The 15277-nt window shown below is 44.9% G+C and overlaps 2 protein-coding genes across 3 annotated transcripts in view; one reads left to right on the top strand and one right to left on the bottom strand.

The window, feature by feature from the left end:
* The window catches only part of GABRA1 (gamma-aminobutyric acid type A receptor subunit alpha1), a 1147113-nt gene that overhangs the window by 308914 nt on the left and 822922 nt on the right, over nucleotides 1-15277 (top strand). The gene's annotated exons all lie outside the window — the stretch shown is intronic.
* Nucleotides 1-15277, bottom strand: part of ATP10B (ATPase phospholipid transporting 10B (putative)) — a 69808-nt gene that overhangs the window by 49893 nt on the left and 4638 nt on the right. For both annotated transcript variants that reach the window (XM_049776039.1, XM_049776038.1), the window contains exons 3-6: nucleotides 9504-9708; nucleotides 7829-7914; nucleotides 5446-5552; nucleotides 4178-4309 (exon numbers count right to left, since the gene is read on the bottom strand). In XM_049776039.1, coding sequence (XP_049631996.1) covers nucleotides 4178-4309; nucleotides 5446-5552; nucleotides 7829-7914; nucleotides 9504-9708 — 530 coding nt within the window. The remainder of the gene's footprint in view (nucleotides 1-4177; nucleotides 4310-5445; nucleotides 5553-7828; nucleotides 7915-9503; nucleotides 9709-15277) is intronic.

Genomic DNA, 15277 nt, shown 5'->3' with positions numbered 1-15277 from the left:
TGGTCAGACACATGCAAAAAAGTGAACTAAGACCTCCATTTAACACCATGCACAAAGGTCAGATCCAAAGGAATTAAAGACCTTGATATCTGTTGGGGACTGACTTGTTTGAGGCCATTTTGCTATTCTTTCTGCCATAATCCAGCCTTTCACCTAAAGGCTACATGCAGTCTTGCTGTAAGTTCTTGGGCCAAAGAGAAAGGAAAATGCAGCTGCAAAGTATAATTAATCTTTTAGCCCGGAGGAGAGCAACACAGCCCAGTACCATTCCCAGAAAAGAGGCCTTACTCCCTTAACCATATCCCTGAGTTTACAAGACATTCATTATTGTGTATATGCTACATTGTCTGTTCAAGATCACTGAGGCAAGCACATCTTGCACCACCTCCTGATAGTCAAGCAATTAGGAATGCAGCTAGAAGGTCACAAGATGTTTCCATGGATACTGCAAGAAGTATTGCCCACTTGCCTTATTTGGAATAATGAAGTAATTTTCATGCCAAAAGTGTGATTGACATCACCCTTGTACTGCCCCCTTTTCCTTCTCTATATAAGAAGGAGCTGTAGCCAAATAAAGTTGCCCTTGAGCAGTGAGACATTGCCTTGGGTCTTTATTATTAACCTCTCTCAGATTTTTTACAGTGTGGTTGTGCTTCTACCCAGCAAAATAGGAGTGCGGTTGTCTGAGAAGTCTTCCCAGCTAATTCCTGCTGGCCGGGCCCCCCTGGGGGGCTTCAGATATCAAACTCGAAACCATAAGGTATATAGAACAACATGTAGGTAAGATACTCTGTGACATTAGACTAAAGGCATCTTCAAGGAGGAAACACCACTCTAAACAAGGGAAAGCAGAGATAAAAAGATGGGACTATATTAAGCTGAGAAGCTTTTGCACCTCAAAGGAAATAGTGCCTAGGATACAAAACCCACCCACAGACTGGGAGAAACTATCAACCCAATATCCATCAGACAAGGGGCTAATATCTAAGGTATACAAGGTACTGACAGAACATAACAAGAAAAAACCTCTAACCCCATCAAAAAATCGGGAGAAGAAATGAACAGACATTTCCTCAAAGAAAAAAATACAAATGGCCAAAAGGAAAAATGCTCCATATCACATAATCATCAGGGAAATGCAAATCAACACAATGAGGTACCATCTCATGTCACAGAGATTGGCACATTTCACAAAACACAACAACAACCATTGCTGGAATGGATGTGGGGAGAAAGGAACTCTTATTCACTGCTGTTGGGAATGCCATCTAGTCCAGACTTTCTAGAAAACAATATAAATATTCCTCAAAAAATTGAAATTGAGCTCCCATATTATCCAGCAATACCACTCCTTAAGATATACCCTAGAAACACAAAAACACAATATACTCCAATGTGAATGCACTCCTACATTCAGCACAGCACTATTTACAATAGCCAGAATCTAGAGACGACCAAGGTACCAGTCCACAAATGAGTGGCTTAAGAAACTGTGTTACATATACTCAATGAAATAGTACTCAGCTGTCAGAAAAAAATGAAGTCATGAAATTTGCTATATATGGATTGATATGGAGACTTTGTTTGTTTTTGGTGACACCCGGCGGCACTCAGGGGTCACTCCTGGCTCTACGCTCAGAAATCGTTCCTGGCAGGTTCCCGAGGGACCATATGGGATACCAGGATTTGAACCACCTTTCTTCTGTATGAAAGGCAAACGCCTTACCTCCATGCTCTCTCTCCAGCCCTGATATGGAGACTATTATGCTGAGTGAAATGAGTCAGAGGGAGAGGAATTAACATAGAATAATCTCCCTTGTTGCAGGCTAGCTTTGGGTCTGGTTGTGTTAGAAAACTTCTTTGATTCCCCTCAAGGAGATTTGATACAAGGGTAGCAAAATATGAAGAGATGAGAGACCACACAATGTGAGAGAAACAGCATGTTCTGATCTTTAATGTCCAAACTAGGGGTTTAAGCGAGGCATATTACCAGTCACAGGTATGAAAAGAATGTTCTCATTAACAACGCACAGCTATTTTCTTGTAAACAGAAACATTAACAGTAGCATTAACAGTAAAATATTTCACCTGGCTAAGGTGGTACCAGACCTGAATAGATCTAATATTAAGTATAAGTCCTGACTTAAAAAGGAGACAGTAAGATTTAGCATCTTAATGCAGTTCCTGCCAGGCAGCCTCAGATTAAATTTAGGTATTAGCAAAGAGCTGAGTTTCTCTATCAAGTTCCTATTTCTAAGGGGAGAGGTTTCCTTGTTTAAGGGGCAAAATAAAGGAGAAAAACTATATCTAAAAAAGATGTAATTCTTATTCTGGTAAAAGTTCAACAGCCCAAAGCTACATCCTGGCCAAACATTTTTTGATGTAAATTCTGAGGTAAAATTTAACAAACACTCAAGAAGCAGAAGCTGCAAGGTCATTTTAAAGACAGAGTTGTTTCTAAGTGTCTTATTTGGTGCTGAATTTTTTCCAGGTAAGAAGAAATTTAATCAAGGCTATTTTTGCCCGTAAAAATTCTTATGTTAATCATCTCTCTCAATGTCAACGGACTAAATGCACCAATTAAGAAACACAGAGTGGTGAAATGGATCAAAAAGATGAATACAACCTTCTGCTGCCTACTAGAAACACACCTGAATAGTCAGAACAATCATAGACTCAAAATCAAAGGCAGGAAGAAAATCATCCAAGTAAACAACAACTTTAAAAAAGCTTGGTTGGCCATATTAATATCAGACAGCACAAAATTTAGACTCAGAAAAGTTGTAAAGGACCAAGATGGACATTTTGTACTAATCAAGGGATATGTGCAACAGAAATAAATCACACCACTAAACATATACACACCCAATGAGAGACCAGCAAATTATCTAATATAATTATTGACAAATTTGAAAGCAGATATCAATAATAACACAATAATTGTGGGAGACCTCAACACGGCCCTGTCAACACTTGATAGCTCAACCAGACTGAAACCCAACAAAAATAGATTAGCCCTGAAAAGAGAAATGGAAAAAAGAGGCCATGTAGATATATATATATATAGGACACTCCATCCCCAGAAACCTGAATAAACATTCTTCTCTAATGTACATGGGTCATTCTCCAGGATAGACCACATGCTAACACATAATACATATCTCCATAAAATCAAGAGGATAGAAATTTTGCAGGCTACCTTCGCTGTCCACAAGGCTCTGAATTAGATGTGAACTACAAAGGGACACAGAAGAAAAACTTCAACACCTGGAAATTAAACAGCCTACTACTGAACAACCAGTGGGTCCGAGATGAAATCAAAGAGGAAATCAAAACTTTCCTGAAAACAAATGACAATGAAGACAGAAACTATCAGAATCTGTGGGACTGAGAGGTACTGAGAGGAAACTTTATAGCTTTGCAAGCACACATCAGGTAGGAAGAAGGAGGCATACCTCAATAGCTTAATGATGCAGCTTATAAAATTAGAAAATGATCAACAAAAGGAACCAAAAATAGGGAGACAGAAAGAAATAACAAAGCTTAGAGCAGAAATCAATGAAGTGGAAAACCAAAAAACAATCCGAAAGATTAACGAAAGCAGAAGTTGCTTCTTTGAAAAAATAAACAAGATTGATGGACCATTGGCAAAAGTCACAAAGACAGACAGAGAAATGTAAAGGAGGAGATCACTACAGATGTTGCAGAGATTCAAAGGGTAACCAGAAACTACTTTGAGAAACTCTATGCCACTAAATATGGGCACCAGTAGTGTGGCTATAGGGAGAAAGGAACTCTCATTCCCTGCTGGTGGGAATGCTGTCTGGTCCAGCCTTTCTGGAAAACAATATGGAAGTTCCTCAAAAAACTGAAAATTGAGCTCCCATATAATCCAGCAATACCAGTACCTGGTTAGGAGAAATAAGGTCTGACTCTGCAGGTTTCACCTGGGAGTCCCCTCAAGCTAAGACAGAGCCCAGTTGTGTCAGTTTTTCCTGTACAGTTGACTGGAAAATGATATTGCTGAAAATGATATCCACTTGCATTTTCAATTTCTGAGTATCCTGTTCAGGTGGATAGGTTTGAGATTCTTTCCCCTCTGCCCTGTTTTGTGGATGAGGAAACCCAGAGAGGGAAGTCTGTTGGTCCATGATGGTCTTTTCAGAACATCCCTTACCTATAGCTCCAATGAGGCACAAGAGAAAGAGGAGGCCGATGCAGAAGAAGATGTGGGTGTTAATGTGCTTTTCAATCTTGCTACGCTTGTACCGTGGACCACTGTTGTTGAGCATTGCCTTCGTCTCGTGGCCTTTAGAGAAAACATCAGAATCAGTGTCTCAACCGTTTACCTCTAGCCTGTAGCTGACACCCAGTTCTTTCCCAGGAACTTATTACCAAGCCCTTAGATTGTGTATGTCATAGTCCATGCAACTGAGAGCAGTTGGAGGGGCATATTGAATAGCTTTTCTGGTATCCTCCACATGCCTGATGCTGCAGGGATTGACACAGTCTGTGCTCAATGCAGCTATAGACATGACTGAGTTTTGTACTGAACAATTCTGGAGGTTTCCTAGTTGCACACTGAAAAATATTTGACGTACTCACTTTGTATACTAAACAATTCTGGAGGTGCTCAGTCTGTGCAATGAACAATTCTGGATGCTCCTCAGTTGCACACTGAACAATTCTAGATATGCTAGACCATGCATTGAGAAACTTTAGAGGTGCCCAATTTATGCACTAAAAATCTAAAGACCTTCAGGTAAGAACTGAATATTCTGGAGGTGCTCCAGTTGTGCACTGAATGAATCTAGAGGTTCCCAGTCCATGTACTAAACAATTTTGGAGGTGCCTCAGTGACACATTGACTAACTCAAGAGCTTCTGAGCCATGAGTACCACAAGTTGTACACTGTACAAGACTCAAAGTACCTAGGTCATACACTGTACACTTGTCAAAGTAGCTTTTTACTTACTTTGTACCCGAGGATGGACTTGGAAGCCTATTATGATCTACCTTGAGAAATGGCTGCTTTTATTCTTCAGGACCAAGGGACCCTTCTGGGTTAGGGGTGTGACTCATTCTGGTGCAAATAAACCAGGAAGCAAAAACAGAAGAAAAGTCCCCAGGGAGGGCCCCTGTGTACACATCCCCTGGCTGAAGCCATGGCTTCCACCCAAAGCTGCATGCGAGTCTGAAAACTACAGTCATTTGAAGGTCCTGCAGATAAAGACTGTCCCTATGATGTGGAAGAGTGTATGTGTGTGTGCGTGGGGGGGGTGTCAGTTCCCTGGGCCCCATAATGCTAATGGCCAAAATCTAGTTCTTCTCTGCTTATGCCATCAAGGAATGGGAAGGTTCATAAGTCTGCCTCTCTATCTCTTGACTGCATTTAGAGGGCCTGGAGTAGGGAGGGTGACACTGGCCTACACTGATGCCACTGACCAGCATAGATGACAATGCCCACAGCCACCTCGGTGTTCCGGATGGTACAGCCACGGAGCAGGAGACTTTCACTGCCAAAACCAGTGCGGGTATGGTCTGGGTGTTCCCTGGGGAGGAAAAATGGGACAGGGTTTGGTGACCTTTCCTGATATCATTGGGGTAGCACTGGGGATGCTAGAGGTGAGTGAATCCCCCTTCTCTGCCTCTACTTTTGCTAACTGGGGAGCCTAGTGAAAAGTTTTAAGATCAAGTTGTTCCTGGGAGTGGTGGTGGCAGGCTGGGCCACCAGAGGGGAGTGACCCATCCACCTGGGTGTAGGTCTTTATTCAGAGTGATAGAATTGAGCTCCAGGATCATCCTGGCTCCTGATCTGCTGCAGAGGTTCATATCCATGGCCCCAGTGTTTCCTGTGGTCTGGCTCTTCACCCTATATGGGGCCTTTTCTGGGAGACTTTTTTTTTTTTTTAGCAAGTTTGAACAGAAGGTCCTCAGGATGGAGAGGAGAGAGAACTGAGCTGGAAGAATCGTCCAATCTTTGGATGGCACATTTCTCCAGCTCAGGCTCAAAGTGTGGCCCAGGCCTCCAAATCCTTAACCTGTCACAAGAGCCACCTAGTAGTGTCTATTCCTGCAGTCACTGAACAGATGTGGAGACTGAGGCAAGGCTAAAGAGCCAGGGTTGGTGGTGAATGTTTCTCCATGTTGCCTGGATATACTTGATTCTTTTAAGGGAGCTGGAGAGACTTTTCTGGGGCCACATACCCAGGACAAAATGGGAATCTGGGCTCTTCTGTTTCAACATTCCTAAAGCAGTGCTGCAAGTGACCACACATTTCTGGTCCTGTTTCCCACATTAAGCAAGAATCCGTCTCCCTCAAGCTTTTCCTCCCACTCGTGCTTGAGGCTTGGCCCAGGTGTGCAGCTGAGCACAGAGCCCAATGGTGCCCACCACCTCAGTCGGTCCTGTGTCTTTTCCCTGTGCTGCCACCTGCCTGGGACTGACACTTTCCTCAAGAACATGACAAGGGTTGGGGCTCAGGGCTGACTTCTTCCATCTGGTAGGGTGTGTTGGGGAGCCAGATGGCCAGGCTGGTGCTAAGGGAAGAGGCTGTCTAATGACTTCCTGTCATAGTGAGCAGCTCCTGTAGAACTCTAAGGTTGGTGAGAAAAATGCCAAGTAAAGCTTTTCTCTGGGTTAATGAAAGAAGACTGCTCGTACTGCCTCTCTGTTCAGGCTTTTTGCAGAAAATATCTCAGGCAAACTCAAGGTGAGAGTAAATATGATTAACTGCCATGGTCGCCTGCTCAGGCCTCTGCGATATCATAAACAACTTGATTCTCAGAAGGGAGATATTATTATCAACTTTATTTTACAGATGTGGATTACTCTAAGTGTTCAGAGAGGCTAAATAATTTACCCAGGACACACAGCTAGTAGTGATAGTGCCTGGTTTGAAACCCAGAGTTTTCAAACTTCCCAATCCCTTTTCTAATCAACATAGCAATGCAAGATCCTAACACCAACTTCATAAAATCATTCTGTCCTCCCAAAATCAGAGAGAGGTCCTGATTTTCATGTGATTTCACTAATTATTCTTAAAAAAATTAAATAGCTATTTTATCCTAAAAAGAAACTTAATTGTATCATTAGAAATAAAAGTGTTTCCTTTCCAGCTTATTTAGGTTTCTCTAGCAACTCTATGATGAAATGAAATAAACTGGGAAAAAATGATACTAAAGTGGGGAGGAAATTTGCCTTGCACCTCATATGGTCCCTCAAGCCTGTCAGGAATGATCCAGTGGGGTGGGGGTAGAGCCAGGAGTAAGTTCTGAGTACTGCCAAGCATGGCCCCCCAAACCAACTAATAATAATAAAAAAAATAAATATGACACTTCCTTGGCTCCAGATGTGCATCTCTCTCTCTCTCTCTCTCTCTCTCTCTCTCTCTCTCTCTCTCTCTCTCTCTGTTTTGTGCCATACCTGGAGGTGCTCAGAGATTACTCCTGGCTCTGCATTCAGAAATTATTCCTGGCAGGCTCTGGGGACCATGTGGGATGATGCGGATTAAACCCAGGTTGGTCATATGCTAGGAAAATGCTCTACATGTCTTACTGTGATGCTGGCCCCTCATCCATTTAAAGGTAAAGAAAGGTATCTTCTTGGGGTACAGGCTAGGGGAGAGACTGGGACTATATGGTGGAAGTCAGTGGATGCATGTGGCATGTGTGTGCATGTGCGTCTTGCTAGAATGTTTCATGCAGGAAACCCTACTATTAACAGGCTTGCAAACCACAGTGCCAGAAATGAGAAGAGAGAAAGAGAAAGTCATTTGCAAGCCATGGGGTGCTCACAAGTGGGAGGGGGCAGACATCTTATACTCACAAGTAACCCCTGCACTTGCTGAGGTGGTGGTTGGGTTTCTCACACACGATGGTGTCACAGAAGCTTTCTGGGTCCAAGTGGCCCCCCTGCAAGAGAGAGGATACTGCAAAGACACTGTGAAGACTGGGCCACAGATATTTCCTATGATCAGCATCAAAAGTGGCATGACTGAGTTTTTTCAGGGGACTGCAGAGCATCCCACTGTGTATACAAACCACAATTTCTGCTTGTCTGTTTGTCTTTAGACATTAGAGCTGTTTTCATATCCTGGCTGTTTTACTTATCTGAGTGGTGAACACAGATGTACAGCTATCTTTTTGGATGAATGTTTTTTGTGTGAGGTGGTGGATAGATAGCAAAAAGGTGTGGTCTCTAGGTCATAGGGAGGTCTACTCTTTGAGAAATCTCCATGCTGTTTTCCATGTGGGCTAAACTAGACAACATGGGCTTACTCCCGGGAAGCCTGTTAGATAGAGGACAAGCTTTCCCCAGGAGCATGGACTATTGGCAGAGGAGGCCAGTGCAGGCCCGAAGACCCATGAAACAATTTTTCTCACTCCTTAACTCCTAAAGAAAATGGAAAGTGTGTGTGTGTGTGTGTGTGTGTGTGTGTGTGTGTGTGTGTGTGTGTGTGTATGTTCATAATCCAGAGCTTGGATTTTTGTTTTAAATAACTTAGTTGAACACAATGAGATAGCTACAATGGTTCATGATTGAGTCTCAGTCATACAATATTTGCAATATCATAGCTGAAGGGGTATCATGTACATCACTTTAATGCCAAATTTTCTCCCCCAGAAATAAGCCATCTGTTGAAGATGCCTGCCTCTGCAGCAGGGCAAATCCCTAACACAGACTGCCTGGACTTTGCTGGGAGTGGCCCCCGCTCCTGTACAGGCAGGCTAGTGATGAGGGTGATGAGATGAGTGACCCACTGCCTTGCACCTGTTGACAGGAAATATACTTTCTGCTGCCACATATGAGAGCAGCACCCGCAGGCCACAGTTTGGGGTTTAGAGGCCCTTGCCCTGGGTGACGTGCAGGCAAGTTCAAGGGAAAGCCAATTATGAAGATTTATCTATTGCCATAAACTGCTTAAGCAGCAGGACTACATTTGTCATGGGGATTACTGGGCTTACTCCTGGCTCTGTACTCAGGGATCACTCACTCCTGGCAGTGCCTATGGGACCCCACGTGGCACCACAGATTGAACCACTGTGAGAAACGTTAGACAACGTGTTTGATGTGACAGTTGCTTGCCCCAGTGTGCAGAAGATACCAGGGACCCAGAAGATACCAGGTTTCAGGGACCCCTCCCTGCCTGCAAAGGAGTACCAATTCCTCAAGAAGATAAGACCTCCAGATGTGGAGCAGCAGCTGGCAGAGTATCCATTCCTACTGGGTGCAGAGGAGCACCAGAAAAGATTCTAGAAGGAAGGACAGTGGGTGGGGACAGGATGTGCACAGAATAGCAGGTGGGACTCCAGGGCCACTGGTCTCTGCTATGGGACAGTGTCTCCCCCTCCCCGCCCCCATGTGCTGCATTCCTGAGCTCAGCTGCAGCTTCCTTCCCTGGAGAGGGCCCGGTCTCTTCCCTGAGGCGCTCGAAGACCCTATCGCGCCCCTCTGTATCTCCTTCACGGCTATTGCCCACGCTGACCTCTTCCCTCCTGACCTGCCAGGTGCCATGGCCCACGGCGCGCCGCTGTTTGAGGTTGGTCTCGCCGTCCAAGTTGGATGTCTCCAGATGGCAGAGCCCGCTGGGGTCGGAGGAGCAGAGGAGGAGAATATCTGCTGGGACAATCTCATTACACTGCAGCCGCACAAAGTCGCCCACACGCACATCTTCCCAGCGCTTCTGAACATAGCTCTGCTCTTTCCTGGGGTGAGACAAAGACGGGGAAGGGGGGCTTTACACTGAGGTTCAGATGCTCCAGGAACAGAGGAAAAGGGGGAAAGTTGCCTGCAGATGACCAGCCCACCTGTCCCTGCCCCGATGACCATGCCGAGCTGGCAGGTCCCCCTGTACAAGGTCTGCCTTGCATAGAGTCTGGCTGGTGGCTGAAGGAGCCTGGCCCGGGTCTGCTTCAGTCACAGGCACCAAAAGTAAGAGCTGGGGAAAGAGAGGCAGGCAGGCATCAGAGTGGGCAGCCAGGGCCTGTGTGGTGGCGCTGAGCACAGAGACTTCAAGAGCTCCAGGGAATCAGGAGTAATGTGTGAGAAGCTTCTGGGAACAATCACAGGGTTCTGGGAGAGACAGGCTAGGAGAAGCAGGAGGACCTGAAGCGCCTTTTGCTCCCATCACACTAATACCCCATGAGAGCTGCATTCCCTCAGGCATGCATGGAACACCCCCATGTGAGACTTGCTTCACAAAAGTGAAGGCCCCAGAGAATGTGAGGATGCCAAGGACTTACACCTCAGAGATGGGACTTGGGGGTCCATCCGCACTCACTCTTGTCCACACTTAGCCCTCAAACCTCGCCTCTCTCTTCTGAGGTTTTGCATCACTATGCTGAGCTGGTTCTAACTTCAGACCACGGAGTCCATTCCCCACCATTTACCCAACTTCTCAGGACAACCCCAGGCATCCCATGAAGTCTCCTGCACAGGCCAGATGCCCCTAACTGTTCTTGCATGATCCCACTTCAAGCTCTGTCCTGGAGATGTGGGTACTTCTGAGACTTTGTAAGTGTCCCTCTTGAAATGTTGAGGCTCTAATCCCAGGACACAGGAACTGTGATGAGAAGGAAGTTGATCAGAAGTTCACTTGTATTCACTGCAGCACTGATGTGGAAACAGGACAGTGATAGTATAATGGGGAGGGTGCTTGTACTTGGCTGACCTGGACTGAATCCCCAGCATCACTGTAGGTGCCCCAATCTCTGCCAGGAGTTATGCTTGGTCACAGAGCCAGAAGTTAAGTTCTGAACATTGCTGAGTATGGTCCCCACCAATTTTTGTTTGTTTTGGGACCACACCTGGTAGTGCTCAGGGATTACTTCTGGTTCTGCACTCATCCTGCACTCATCAGGCATCATTCCTGACAGACCCAAGGGACTATATGGGAAGCAGGGAATTGAACCTGGGTTGGCCACAAGCAAGGCAAGCACCCTAACTGCTATGCTATCATTTTGGCTGGTCCCAAAATTAAAGGAAAGGAGGGAAGGAAGGAAGGAAGGAAGAAAGAAAGGAAGAAAGGAAAGGATGAAGGAAGGAAGGAGGGAAGGAAGGAAGACAGGAAGGAAAAAATGAAGAAATGAAGGCAAGAAGAAAGGAAGGAAGGAGGGAAGGGAGAAAGGAAGGGAAAGAAAGAAAGAAAAAGAAATTGTGGATTGGCGACAAAATGGAATACTACTGGATGATGAGAAAAGATGAGATCTTGAGCCTACTGCAACTCAGATGAAACCAAAGAGAGTGATGGTAAGTAAAATGAACCAGAGAAAGACAAATACCAGATGATCTCACCGGAATATAAAGAAAGTAAGCCTCGAATTAGACCATCCTCTGAGAGATGGCCAACAGAGCTTTGAGCTGAAAGAGCTGGCAAGGAAAGAGCATTGTGGTTCCATGCTCACATGTCAACACTACTGTAACCATATCACCTACAGGAATTAAAATGAAAAAGAATAAAGGGCAGGGTTGGAATCAGGGACCAAATCAGTACTGCACATGCAGTAATGGGCTAGCTGCCTTGAGGCTGGATAGCAAGGTCTCAGAGACCAGTTTGAGCTGCCTACCCTTGCCCCCCTGCCCTGTGTCCCAGCCTCCAGGGTCTAATACTTGTGCTAAGCTATCATCATCATGTGCACTGCTGTTTCCAGTCCAGCCAGCTGCCGGCTTCATGTTCTCTTGGTACCCTAGACTCGCTGTCTATGGCTGACTGGTGTGTGTGTGTGTGTGTGTGTGTGTGTGTGTGTGTGTGTGTGTAAGCAATAATGGAGGGTTCATCACTTCCTTCTCCATTTCCCCAGGCATCCTGCAGGACACAGGACCCAAGTGCTCAGAATTAGCCCCTCTTCTTGCTTCTAGCCAGCAGTGGTCTTGTCCCATGGTGCCCTGTGGATCTGTCTCCTGCTTGGATGGCAGAGTAATAGCCTAGAACCAAAACAGCAGTTGCTTCCTGGGTGTGGATTTAGTGAGCAGGTGCTGATCAACCAGGTGTGAATGTGTCCAGCGCTGGTGGCGGGTACTCTCTGGAGCTCCCTGCCAACTGTGGGTGGCCATGGGCATCATCCCGTGCAGGGTGTCAGTGGTGAACATACCTGTTTGTCTCCCCACATTCTCCTGCCATGTAGGAAGTCCAGACCCTTGCATGCCAGGGTAAGATAAATGATGCTGAGCATTTGGTACAACTGGGGTGGGGGGATGATACAGGAGAAACTGGGCTCAGATTTCTGTACCGAGAGATGAACTGATCATAGTCCAAACAGAAAGCATCTTTTAAAAAAATTTCTCAAGTGTATGGGGAAGTCTGATCCACTGCTGTGAGGGCCCAGGGATGTGGGTCTCAGTAAAGAAATGCATCTTCTTAAAAATGGAGAGCCACAGAAAAGTCACAGAGCCACAAAATCTTAGTCACGGACCTTGTGCTGAAAGATGAGAAAGTGAGAAAGAGAGAAAGAGAGAAAGAGTACAGTGGCTATGGCACTTATCTTGCACATAGCTGATTCTGATTTGATCCCTGAAACTCCTTATAGTCCCTCAAATATTGCAAAAAGTGATTCCTGAACAGAGAGTTCAGGAGTAAGCCCTAAACACCATTAAGTGTGCTCCCTTTCTTTTAAAAATGCCACTTAGAAAATTTAGCTAGAAAAATTAGACAATTTTTACTTGAAAAATTTAGCTTTTAAAGTTTTAAGATGTTGTTATGTTCTGCATGTGCAAAGAGGTACAGAGACCAGTTATGAGGTATAGTTGGACCAGGTGTAGGTAAGAGACAACTCTGACCTAGTGCCTTTCTTCTGTCTACCAATCCCCACATGGCTACCTCATCTCACACACTCCTTTTGCCCAGCAGCCTTAGATAAAAGCTGTCCTAGTCAGAAAGCAAGTGGGGACAAGTCTGCCCTCTCAAGAAACCTGGTTTTCTCACACTGGCATTGGGCCCTAGACACTGCCTTTAGTGGAGAGCATCAGAGCATATGGACTCGGGGTGGCCAAGAGACTTCGTTCTTCATCTTTCAGTGGGCACTGCAGTGCTTTACACAACACTGTGGCATGTCCTATGTGCTGTTCCATGTATGCCATTGACAGAGGAGGTGGGCAGTGGGTACCAATCTGGATGGGGGAAACTCAGGTCTCCTCATTTCCAGAATCGGGAGGCCAGGGCTGTAGAGAGCTCCCTCTGCATGACAGGTCAGGGTCACAAACTGCCTCTCATTTGCTATTCCTGGGGTTCTCTGAATGCTGGTGCTGCCCCATGCTGTGTGTGTGTGTGTGTGTGTGTGTGTGTGTGTGTGTGTGAGAGAGAGAGAGAGAGAGAGAGAGAGAGAGAGAGAGAGAGAGAGAGAGAAGAGTGAGACGAAGAGAGAGGGATAGAGAGAAAGGGAGAGAGTGAGGGAGATAAAGAGGGAGAGAGAGAGAGAAAAAGAGAGGTCTGTTGTTGAATCTGAGCCATTTACCTCTGTCTATGACATTTCTCTGCCAAAGCCTTTGGCAGAGCACCCTGAGCACAGCCTGAGCTGACACAGTGCATCCTGAGAGCAGAAGCCAGTAACTGCCTAGGGAGATCCTGAGATGTTCCCCTGACTGTGTCTCTTCTCAGGGGATTGCCCTTGATCTGCAGCAGGAACACATTTCACGGCACATAGGCTCAAGGTGAGAGGACCTAGAGCCCCACTTGTGGTGGTTACACATCACAGCCACACGTCCGTGAGGTTCCAAGTTACTGTTTGCTCAATAGACCGTGTTCAGCAAAGTGAGTGCTCAGCCACTCAGTGGAAACACTTGGGCCTTTGGCCTTTGCTCATTACAACAGTCCAAACAAAACACCTTCCTGAATTCTCCCGGTTCACACTCCTACTTTCCCATGGCGTGTTTTCTGAATACAAATGAAAACTTACTGAGCTGGGTGGAAAACAACAAATCTCTTGCTGGGTCTGGTTTCTGGATTCATTAAACTGAGCCTGGAAAGAAAATTCAACTAATACAATTCTGAAGCTAATTCTCTCCTTGAAGTCATTCCATAAATCTGATTAATGGGTCACCTTTATACCACAAGCACAGTTGCCATATTAAAAGAAAATGCTCTAACAGGATTGTAATTTTGTTAACAAGGTTTCTACTGTTTGCAAAAAGACTCTTGCGCTGTACAAACAGGTCCAGGCTGAATAATGCATGCCATTAGGTAGAGCAAAAAACTCAAAGGGCCCTTGTGTTACATTGTGCAAAAGGGACTTCAGGTTCTTAAATGTGTGAATCTGAGACATAATGGACAGAATTAGAGCCTGAGATTTTTATTGCTACCTGGGGAAAAATTATTCATCATTCACCTACACTGTCTAGCTGCCTCTTTTGGGATCTATTGAGTCCATCCACTTCAGAGCTGGACAGGCTTTAAGGCTATATAAGTATATATATATATATATATATATATATATATATATAAGTATGTATATATATAAGTATATATATATAAGTATATATATAAGTATGTTCCTGTTTCCAAGTGTAAAACAACTCACAGAGTGTCTATGATCTCAAGTGATTGTGTGAATTGTCTGAAGCTGACTTCAAGCCTGTTTCTGAGGTTCTGCTTTAAACTTACTTGCACAATTTTGTCTCCTGCCCAGGAGTGCCTCTCTCTCTTCCTTCATGCATTAGTGTGTGTATGTGTGAGAGCTGGAGCTGCTACAGCCATTTCACTGTCTGAGGGTAAATATGGCTGAAGATGGCCTGATGAAAAGGATAGCTAAGTGTTTGATTGTGTGCAAGCAAGATCGCTGCACATCTTCAAAAATCTACATGGACACAGTCAGCAAATTCTCTGTGGTTTAGAAAGAAAATTCCTAAAGGTTGTTTGGGTTGAATTTTTAAGAGATAAGACATCGCAAAATGTCAAGATTCAAAGCTGAATCTTGAATGTATTCCAGAACTTTTATGATAAGAATGTGCACTGCTAACAATATACATCAACACACTCAAGAGAAGCACCAGATATGTTATAGACAGAGCCATTCAGTGGACTTACACTGTGAGATCATTGTGTGGTACAATACTATTATTCCAGATGGAGGAGGTAGTATATATTATGATGCACCTCAGCTATATAGCACAATTTTTGAATGGGACTACCTGATCAAGTAGTCCATTGTTGATCAGATGAGGCATAAGCCTGTTATCTCCCAAACTAATTTTGGGCTGTTCTTTTGTAGAATAATTCACCGAGCATAATCTGGCCTGCCTCTCATTCTTTACAGAGATGGAACCTGAGACTCCAGAGATTCA

The sequence above is a fragment of the Suncus etruscus genome, chromosome 6 (assembly GCF_024139225.1).
Source record: "Suncus etruscus isolate mSunEtr1 chromosome 6, mSunEtr1.pri.cur, whole genome shotgun sequence".
Classification (NCBI taxonomy): domain Eukaryota; kingdom Metazoa; phylum Chordata; class Mammalia; order Eulipotyphla; family Soricidae; genus Suncus; species Suncus etruscus.
Note: the sequence above shows the minus strand (reverse complement) of the source record. Positions and strands in the feature narration are given on the sequence as shown.